General features: G+C 59.1%; 1 protein-coding gene across 1 annotated transcript in view; it reads left to right on the plus strand.

Annotated features, from left to right (window-relative positions):
- The window catches only part of ADAP1 (ArfGAP with dual PH domains 1), a 48,915-nt gene extending 38,551 nt beyond the window's left edge, over positions 1-10,364 (plus strand). Inside the window, exons 5-11 of the mRNA XM_032872834.1 lie at positions 2,232-2,344; positions 2,935-3,081; positions 8,662-8,745; positions 8,898-8,960; positions 9,499-9,570; positions 9,757-9,985; positions 10,066-10,364. Of these exons, the coding sequence (XP_032728725.1) occupies positions 2,232-2,344; positions 2,935-3,081; positions 8,662-8,745; positions 8,898-8,960; positions 9,499-9,570; positions 9,757-9,985; positions 10,066-10,094 (737 nt within the window). The 3' untranslated portion in view covers positions 10,095-10,364. The remainder of the gene's footprint in view (positions 1-2,231; positions 2,345-2,934; positions 3,082-8,661; positions 8,746-8,897; positions 8,961-9,498; positions 9,571-9,756; positions 9,986-10,065) is intronic.
- Positions 10,365-10,610: the final 246 nt, after the last annotated feature.

The raw sequence follows: 10,610 nt of genomic DNA on the forward strand, positions 1-10,610 counted from the left end.
CCCCCTGGCAGGGGTGCGGTCAGCAGGGGCGTGTGGGAGGGGGGCAGCACGAAGACCCTGAGGCTGTGTAAACGACAGCGTAGAGCCCTAGAGTCCGCCGGGCCCCCGGTGTGACAGGCAGGCCGCTGGCTCGGGCCGAGGGCCAAACAGGCGTCCCTTGGATGGGGCCAAGTCAGGGACCCTGGCCAGCGCCTTTCTGAAAATATTGCTGCCACTGTTGCGGTGCCTGAAATTAGGCCTCCTGGCGGCTGGCTGGCGGGCAGCACACGGCCCAGGAGCCAGACAGACTTGGGGCCAGCACTTCCCTCCACCCGCGGCTTCCAGCCCAGCCTGCGCCAGTGGGAGTGTGGGGTGGCCGGCTGTGCTGTGTCCCCACCCCTGGCCCATTGCCTGTCAGGGCCTGAGACGCTGCTGCCACCTGCTGGGCCCAACAGGGAAGGCAGGTGGCCGCTGGGGTGAGGGTGGCTGGGCAAGGGGGCCTGTGGGCCAGGAGTCCCAGCCAGTGCCGAAGGTCAATGCTGGCTAGCAAGGTGACCTTGGACCGGGACCTCGCAGCTCTGTGCCTCAGTTTCCCCTCCTGTACAAGGAGGATGCCGACTTGGAAGTTCTTCTGGGGCCACCAGGGCTCACGTGCTTGGCCAGGGCCTCGCCCTGGGCACCATTCAGAGGTGCTGGCGGGCTCCTCCTTGCAGGTGTCAGGGCTCCGGCCGCTGTGCAGAAGCTGCCCGTGAGCGCTCCCCTGTGTCCCTGGCGAGGCCAACCTGCAGGCCAGAGGACTTGGGCTTCAGCCTGGGCAGACTGCTCATGTGCTCGTTCGGGGTAGACCCCATGTGGGCCTGGGGACCCGGTGGTGGCCCTGCTCCCTGTGCACACAGCGGGGCTGTGCCTGCTGCTGCTGCTGTACACAGGGGGCCCAGGGGTCCAGGCTCCTCTGCGTTGGGAGGGGACAGGCCCCATCTGGTGCTGTCCCACGACAGACTGAGAGGCACCAGCATGTCTTGGGAACAGAGAAAATAGCTCCTTGTGTCTGTGGTGTCAGGGAGGGGGCTGCCAGGGCTGCAGGCGCGGGGCATGGATCAGGGCCTCGAGGGGGGCGTCCGGCACGTGAGCTCGCTGCGGCTGTCAGGGTCTGGGCTCAGTGCCCCGGGCTGCACAGCCTGCACCAGCATGGACCTCCCATCGGGTCTAGCCTTCTCCTCCCATCGTGGGCTGGCCTCGGTGGGCGCCTCACAGCGCTGGGAGCCCCTGTGACGGTGGGACGGGTTCCCCGGGGTGGGGGGCGCCCTGAAACCCAGGTAAGACTGCTGGGTGGTCTGTATGGGAACCACAGACCCCGCCTGTGACCTGCGAGGTCCCGAGGAACACACCCAAGGAATGTGGGTGTCCCCAGAGCTTTGGTCCTGGCGGGCACGGTTGAGCTCGGAGTGCGGCAGCCGCCTCTCCCGCCCCAGCCCTGTGGAGGGACAGTGTGGGGACACACAGGTCAATCTCCTTGGGCACAAGGTACTGGAATGGGCCTCACCGACAGGAGCGTGATGGGAGGAAGTCACAGTGGCACGGCAGCAGTAATCCCTTCTGACGGCTGTAGGAACAGCAGGCCACAGGGCTCGTGCCTCCAACCCGCAGCCTGACTGGTGCATCTGAGCTCAGAGCCCCACAGAGTCAGGGGCTGGAGTGCAGGGCTGGGCAGAGACGGCTGCTCCCCACACCTCTGGTTTCCATGCTCCCTTCTCCTTTCCCCTCCCAAGTGCAAGGACCCCTATGAGGGCCTTGGTCCCCCACCCCCAGACAGTGCAGGACGCTTGCCTGTCCCCAGACCCATATGTGAGTCCTATCCCTGTGCTGTCCTGAGGACTTGGCTGTGGGCACCTTAGCCTGCTCTGCACCCACCCTGGCTGGCCACACAGGTGCACCTCACACGTTCCCCGTGGGCCTGCACACAGGGCAGCACATCGCACCCCGTCCCGTATTTGTTACGCTTCCAGAAAGAAGGAAGACAGCCCGAGCGGTGGGGGGCAGCTGTTGGAGCAGAGGTGGCCTCGGGTCCCAGCGCCGTGAATGCATCGGGCCTGCGCTGCCAGGCTTCGCAGCCCTGAGGCCGACGGGTCTCCCGGCCAGCAGTCTGGCCAGCTGGCTGGAGCCCTCCCGCCCACACCCTCTGTGTGGGTCAGGATGACAGCCTGCACTCTGGTCCACTCTGACCCTCTGACCCACGCCCGGTCTCTCCCCAGGATACCGAGAAGGCTTTCTCTGGAAGCGGGGCCGGGACAACGGGCAGTTTTTAAGCCGGAAGTTTGTGCTGACGGAACGGGAAGGCTCGCTGAAGTATTTCAACAGAAATGATGTGAGCGCAGCACAGGGCCTGAGGGGCTGAATGTTGTCCCCAACTGCCCTCAAGCAGTGCCTGGCCTGGAGTGGCTGCCCCCTCCCGTGGGGACCCCTGTCTGTCCACGCCTTGGCCACAGTTGCTCCCTGGGGCCGGGTTTGGTTTGGTAATGCTGCAACTCCCGGGCCTGAGAGGGTCATCCAGGCAGTGAGGGGGAAAGGGCAGGTGGGCTCCGAAGGCCCTGTGACTGGCCAGGCCCTGCCCCACACAGACCAGCTCCAGGTTAGGACATCCCCAGTGACAGAGGCAGAAGGCATCCGCAGGGCGGTCTGCCAGCCCCCTGGGTGGAGAGGAGAGCCGGGCTGGCAGGACAGGACCGGGGTGGGGGGCCACACCAGACAGAGGAGTGGTGTGCCGAAGGGGAGAGGAGCAATCTGCCTAGGAGTTGAACAGCCCCCTTCCTCGTCCCTGGGGAGGGCGATGCTGTTACCCTAGACCTACAGATCAGGAAGTCCAGACCCAGAGACGGTAAGTAACTTCCCCAAAGCCACACAGCACTGCCGGCGCCCACAGGCCCACCTGGGGCTAAGGCACAGCCTTGCTTCCAGGCCAAGGAGCCTAAGGCTATCATGAAGATCGAGCATCTGAACGCCACCTTCCAGCCCGCCAAGATCGGCCACCCCCACGGCTTGCAGGTCACCTACCTGAAGGACAACAGTACCCGTAACATCTTTGTCTACCACGAGGACGGGAAGGTGGGTGGCCGGGCTGGTTGGTGGGGGCAGGGAGCTGGAGCGCCCCACCCTGCCCTCCCCTGCCGGGGAGCGGACTTGGAGCCCACGGGGGAGAAGGCAACAGGCTGGGGCCACGTGTGCCGTGTCCTGCTCTGTGGCCGACACACCCGCCTCCCTCCCAGATGCTCTGCAGGGCGAGGGGGCCGGGAGCCCCCCGCCAAGCCCGCCAGATTGTCCATTCGGCATGGGTGGCCCCTCCTCCTCATCACTCGGTTTTCCATTTTTACCTCTGCAACACGGCCCGTGGGTTAAAGGACGAAATGTGTCTGCGACATTTTAGAGACCGGGTCTGGCAGTCTTTCTTCATGTGTACAAATAGCCTAAAACTCGCCATTATCATGACGTTCAAGCATTATGGGTCTGGGCACATTCATCGTGTAGATGTTCCCCCACCAGCTCCAGAATGTTCTATCCTGTCCCTGTGACGCACGGATCCCTGCCTGCTCCCCCCAGCCCAGGCCCCGCCGTCCACTCTTTGTGTCTGTCAGCCTTACGACTCCGGGTCCTCGTATGCTTGGGGCCCCCGGGTGTGTCCTTCTGTCTGGCTGGGGTCCTCGGGGCTCGTCCCCACAGGGCAGGGGTCTGGCTGCTCTGAAGCTGAGCGATCTGTCGTGTGCACCCAGAACAGAGTCTGCTGGCTGCTCCCCTGACGGGGAGGGCCTGCTCCCACCCAGTGGTTTCCTGAAGGCTGCTGCTATGAACTTGGGCTACGACACCACTGAGCCCTACGTTCAATTCCTGTGATTATGTGGCCAGAGGTGAAATTGTGGGATCACTTGGCGATGGGGTTTTGTTTTTTTTTTAAGACTTTATTTATTTATTTGACAGAGATCACAAGTAGGCAGAGAGGCAGGCAGAGAGAGAGGGAAGCAGGCTCCCTGCTGAACATGGAGCCTGATACGGGGCTCGATCCCAGGACCCTGGGATCATGACCCGAGCTGAAGGCAGAGGCTTTAACCCGCTGAGCCCCCTAGGCGCCCCGGCGATGGTTTAATATTTGGAGGACCCTCCCCACTGCAGTCCACGACGGCTCTCGTGTTTCCACGTCCTCCAAGCCCCGTTTCCGGCTTCGGGCAGCCACCGTGGTGTGAACTGCTTTCGTCTGTGCTTCCCTGATGAGACGTGAGCACCCCCTGCACGTCCGCTCGGCCGTCTGCTCATCTCCAGAGCAGGGTTTGTCCGGGTCCCGTTTGGCCCAGTTTGGATTTCCGTTGTTCGCTTCTGGCGTCGAGCTGTAGGGCTTCTGTTTCCTGGATATTGGGCCTCTATCAGATCTGTGCCCTGAAAACGTTTTCTCCCAAACTGGGCCTTGCATTTCACTCTGTGGATAGTGTCCCCTTAAGCACAAAATTTTTTTATTTTTCATGAAGTCCAATTTGTCTTTTTCTTTTGTCACCTATGCCTGTGGTATCAGACCAACAAAATCCTTGCCATATCTGACGTCATGAATCTCTTGCCTCGTTTTCTTCTAAGATTTCTATGGTTTGGGTTCTATGTTTAGGACCTTGATCCACGGAGTTAAATTTATTAAAGATTTTATTTATTTGAGCGAAAGAGAGAGAGCACAAGGGTGGGGAGGGGTGTTTGGGGGAGGGGAAAGGGAGAAGCAGACTCCCCGCTGAGCAGGAAGCCAGACTTGGGGCTCGATCCCAGGACCCAGAGGTCATGACCTGAGCCACCCAGGCGCCCCCTCCACAGTTTTTTAATACGTGATGTGAGGTTAAGAGTCCAGCTTCATTTTTTTGCCCGTGGATATCCAGGTTTCCCAGCGCCACTGCAAAGACCGTCCTTTCCTAGTTAGTGTTGATGCACTTTCTCAACAAATGAGACCGATTTCTGGGCGCTCTCTTCTACCGCACTGGCCCATGTCTGTCTTTATGTTGGTGCCATAGTCACACTCTACTGTGACTTTGTTAAAAGTTCTTCCCGTTTTGTTCTTGTTTAGGATTACTTGGCTACTTGGGTTCCCAGATATTCCATGTGCATTTTGTCAAATGCTTTATCAACTAAGATGATCGTGAGGTCCGTTTTTCCTTCATTCTGTTCATGTGGTGTACTGCCTTCTTCAGTTTCATGTGGAGAATCCCTTGAATTTTAGGACTAAATCTCACTTGGTCGTGGTATCTAGTCCCTCATATGCTGCTGAATTCTGTTTGTATCTTGTGGAGGATTTTCGCATCAGTGTTCACAAGGGATACTGGTCCGTGCGGTCTTGTAGGTGTGTCGTGTCGGTCTCCAGGCTATGCTGGGCACGATACCAACACCACAGCGGGGTGAGTTAGGAAGCGCTCCCTCCCCATCGATTGTTTCGGAAAAGTTTGGGAAGGACGGTGTTGGCCACTAAGGGTTTAGTAGAACTCACCGGGAAAGCCGTCAGGGCATGGCTGTTCTTTGTTGGGAAGTTTTGATCATGGATCCAGTCTCCTTACTGGTTCAGGGGCCCATTTGGACGGTCACTTTTTCGTGATTTGGTCCTGGTGGGCTTTCCGTTTCCAGGAACGTGTCCACTTCACCGAGGTGACCCTGTTGTTGGTGTACGGCTGTTCACGGCACGCTCTCCTAGACCTTTTCATTTCTGGTAGCAGCGTCCCCAGCGTTGTGTCCGATTGTCGTGACTTGAGTCAATTTCTTAGTCCGTCCAGCTCAAGGTTTGCCGATTCACTGATCTTCTGTCTTGTCCCCTGTGTACATGTGGCCTGCAGCTTTTTCTCCCTTGTTTGCTGGATTCCTGTTGTCTTCTGTGTTTAGTTTATGTGCAATGTTTGAATTCCCTCCTGATTCCCTTTTGTGTATCTTCTGTAGCTCTTTTCTTCCCGGTCACCGTGGGGATTACATGTAACATCCTAAATTTATAATCTTCTAAATCGAATTTATAGTAGTTTAACTTCAGTAACGTGCAGAAACCCTGTCCCTGCACAGCTGTCTGCACAACCCCCTTTTGGTTGTGTCACACTGTTTCATCTGTACACGCTGTTGCCCCAAGACAGAGTCATTCTGTTAAATGCAGCATTTCCTAAGGTAGGTGTAAAGAAAAATTTGCAATTACAAACAATTTACAGTAATAGTAGCTTTTAATTCCTGCTTACTTTTTTCCTTAGAAGTGCTAGTCTATTTTTTTAAAGATTTTGAGAGCAAGAGAGAGAAAGGGACAGCATGAGCGGGGTAGAGAGGGCGAAACGTGCCTCTTCTTTGGCAGGGAGCCCGACATGGGAACTCGATCCCAGATCGTGACCTGAGCCAAAGGCACACACTTAACTAACCGAGCCACCCAGGTGCCCCCAAAGTCTTAGTCTTTTTAAGTCACGCAGGGTAGGTATAAAGAAAGGTAGAGAACGCAAAGTCGTCACGAAACTTCCCTGAGCTCATTTCTCCATAGAGCTTCCAGTTACTACTGTCCATCCTGTCATCCCTGTTCCTGGTCACAGGGGAAAAGCGCTGCTCTTCCCTACAGCACGCGAGGGCAGCGGGAGGCCTCTCATGTCGACACTTGTCCGTCTAACCCCTTTGGTTTCATTGTGAAGAGCTGTTATACTTTGTCAAATTCTTTCCTTTGCTTTTTCTGCACCTGTGGAGATGGTCTATGGTTTTTGAGTGTTTGTTGAGGCGACCGATCTCGCTGATTGGCTGGCTGGCAAATACTGAGCCATCCTTGGATCCCTGAAGAAACCTACTTGGGGTGAGCAGCCCTTTCATTGTCTTGCTGGACTGGGTTTGCTAGAAGCTGCTGAGGGTCTCTGCGTCTGTGTTCATCGGGGTACGGACCTGTTGCTCTTTTCTCACTGTGCGTCCGGTTTGCTATCAGGGTAACGCTGGCCTCACAGAATGAATCTGGAAGCTTTCCTTCTATTTTTTTTTGCTATGGTTTGAGAAGAGCTATTCACTTTTTAAGTGTTTGGTAAAATTCATTGGTGAAGCCATCCGGTCCTAGACTTTTGTGTGTTTTCAGTTCTTTGGTTACAGATTTCATTTCGTTACTAGTAATCGGTATGTCCAGATTTTCTATTTCTTTCTGACCTGGTTTTGGAAGGTTACATGTGGTATTAACAGCTTTTAGGTGAGACATGGCTGAAGGCACATGTGCCAGTCTTCAGCTTTATCTAGAAGCCTCCACCCTCGTCATCTTTGGGACCCCGAGCCCAGGGTCCTTCTCTGTGTGGGGCATGATACTCTGCTGCTGTGTGTGCCCAGCAGCCTCCCCCACTGTTAGAGGGTAGTGGTATGGCACCTGCCTGGGCTGGGCCCCGTGCCTAGATACAGGTAAGCCCGTTTGCCATGGCTCTGCCCTCTGTGACTGCACAGTTCGCCAGTATAGACAGGCAGGAGTCAGAGAGTCCTACTTGTACGGAGGGCTGGGAACAGTGACTGTGCATAATGGGGGGCGTGGACCACAACCCAAGGGTGATGGCAGGTATTGGGATGGCATGTGCAGAGGCCCTGTGGCCAGGTGGAACAGGACAGACCTGAGCAGCTGACAAGGCTGAGGCTGGCAAGAAAGGAAGGGCCTTTGGGCTGGGGAGAGCCCGTAGGGCCTGTAGCTGGGCTGTGCACTTGTGTCTTTATTGGAGGGGCAGTGGTTTGCCAGGAAGTTGTCATGGCCGAAGTGGAACTTTCACTGACCTGTCCAGCTGCTGCAGTTTCAATGATCGGAGGGAGTCCCATGCTGGGGAGCAGGCAGGAGATGATGCCTCCTAAGCCCAGGGAAGGGACTGGAGAGTTCACTGATGACCGGAATGCGGTTGGATGTACCATGGGTGAAGAGGGCTGTGGGCAGGGCCCAGAGTGTATGTCCTAGTCCGGATTGGGAACCCTGTGCACTAGGTGGGGAAGACAGCATTGGGGTGCACACTGCAGGGCAGGGCTGGTGAGGAGGTGTGGCCAGCTCCCGGGGGTCGGGGGCACGCAGCAGGTGGGGGTGGAGGAGGCGGCGGCATTTCCACTATGGTCTGGTGTGGGATGACCCCGCAAGCAGGAGTGGGCTCCGGAGCCCTAGAGGCGTGCGGGTGCTGGGTGGCAGGCAATGGCCAGGTGTTGGCAGGGGAAGGAGGTATTGGGCTCACCCAAGTGGGGCAGACTCCAGCCTCTGGTCAGCGGGGGGCTCTGCACGGCAGTGGGAGAGGGAGGGGCTGCGGGTCCACCCCGTCCAGCAAGGGGTTTGGCTCACACAGAGCAGCTCTCCTCCTCCTTCCTTTGGAGATGGGAGGCAGCAGCTCTGGGTGGATTTAAGAACAGATGAACCTTGCTCTGGGCAACATCTTTGGTTTGTAAGAATAGCCCCACTGGAGAGAAGAACCACTGCATACCTGAAGCCGCATCAGGGCCTGGGGCCGGCTGGCTTAGACATCAGTCTCCCCCCGTTTGTCCCCTGCCCATCCCGAGCCGGCTGGCCCCAGCATGGCCTGGCCCGTGGGTGGAGCCATCGCTGTCCACCCAGGCTGGCCCGGGGCCAACCCCGGCAGGTCTGCCTCCCACCTGTGTTCATGGCTGCCCTCGGCTGGCACGCAGGGGGCAGCGCTCAGGGCCAACACCCACTCTGACCCGCAGGAGATCGTGGACTGGTTCAACGCGCTCCGAGCCGCCCGCTTCCACTACCTGCAGGTGGCCTTCCCCGGGGCCAGTGATGCCGACGTAAGTGCTGGTGGCTTGTATCCGCTGGGGGCCGGGGGGGCTGGCCAAGGCCCTCCACGTACCCCCACGTAGCCGGGGGTGGGTGGGTGCTGGGGACACACTGGGAGAGAGTGACCGGGAGGGCCCAAGCCTGAGCCTGTCTTCTGCCCTAGTTGGTACCGAAGCTCTCCCGCAACTACCTGAAGGAAGGCTACATGGAGAAAACGGGGCCCAAGGTGGGTCTGACCGGCTGGCCCGAGCCCCTCGATCAGGGTCTCAGCTACCCGGGGCTAGGGTGGCCGTGGAGGGTCAGAGTGCCAGCAACAGCCCCAGGCAAGGACTTTGAACACCTCACTTCGGTGTGGGTGGCCCTGGACCCCACAACCTTCTGTAAGCGGGGGCCCTGTGGACCCAGGACTGTGGGGCTCTGGGTCAGGCCGAGCCTGCCTCGTGCCTTTGCCCCCTTCCATCGGTCCCTAGAAGGGCAAACTCGGCCCCTTCCCTGCCTCGTGGAGGTGTACACATGGTAGCCTCACAACCCAGATGGGCTCTAAGGACGGGAGACTGGTAAGGAGGAGGAACTGGTGTGGTGGGGAGGGGAGGGCACGTACCTGGGAGGAACAGCATGTGCAAAGGCCCTGGGTACAGCCCCCTGGCAGAGCAGGACGTGGCACCGCCCACAGAAAGCACAAATGAGCGAAGGATGAGTGAACGCATGTGGGGGTGCCCTGCCTCAGGCTGACCGGCGGGACCCCGGCACTCTCTGACCCACAGCAAACAGAAGGCTTCCGGAAGCGCTGGTTCACCATGGATGACCGGAGGCTCATGTACTTCAAAGACCCTCTGGTAAGGGGGTCAGGGAGGGTCTCGGCCCAGGTCAGCTGGGGCCCTTGCAGGGTGGACATTTCCGCTCCTACAACATGGAGACCAGCTGTTGTCTGCTGGCCGCAGGCGGTGGGGATGGGTCTGGGCTTCCCCCACTAGGAGCACAGCTGCCCACTTGCCTAGGGGCTGCCTGGCCTCTGCCCACAGGATGCCTTTGCTCGCGGGGAAGTCTTCATCGGCAGCAGGGAAAGCGGCTACACGGTGCTGGACGGGCTCCCGCCATCCACCCAGGGCCACCACTGGCCCCACGGCATCACCATCGTCACGCCAGAGCGCAGATTCCTGCTGGCCTGCGAGACGGAGATGGAGCAGCGGGCCTGGGTGGAGGCTTTCCGGAAGGTCGTGGACAGGCCGATGCTGCCCCAGGAATACGCAGGTGAGTGTGGGTGGGGTGGCAGGACCTCCCCAGCACCTCCTGGGTGGCTATGACCTGGCTGGACACCTGTCCTTTTCCAGTGGAAGCGCACTTCAAGCATAAACCCTAACGAGAGATGGTTCTGGAGGCCCGAGGGAACCGGACTTGTTGGAAGTAGCCCTCGAGGAGGCAGCGGCCAGACTGGGGGGGCTGCCAGACGGAGGAACCAGCTTCGTGGCCCCGGCCCCGAGTGGCAGCCCCGGACATGGCCACGTGGGGCCTGAGCTTTAGCCACTAGGACCCTTTTCTCTGGAACCTCACTGCAGGCCGGCCCGACCTGCTCTCAGACCCCACCATGCTGCTGCCCACCGCTGTGACCCCTGCCACCCTCACCCCCCCCACACACACACTGAACCACCCTTCCTCTGAGGTCTGGGCCCGGCCTCCTGGCTCGGGGCAGCCCGGCAGCCCTTCCCTACCTGCCCTTGCCCCCTGCCCGCCTGAGCAGGACCCTGCCCCTGAGCAGGAGGCTGGGCTGTGGGGACAGCGGGTGGCCTGCATGCCTCCCCTCCCCCTCCTGCCCTTCCCCCAAGTCTCTGTCAACAAGTATTTATTGAGCTACCTGCTGTGTGTTGGTCATGGGGTC

This window comes from Lontra canadensis, unplaced genomic scaffold, assembly GCF_010015895.1.
Source record: "Lontra canadensis isolate GAN:19392208 unplaced genomic scaffold, GSC_riverotter_1.0 scaffold45, whole genome shotgun sequence".
NCBI lineage: Eukaryota > Metazoa > Chordata > Mammalia > Carnivora > Mustelidae > Lontra > Lontra canadensis.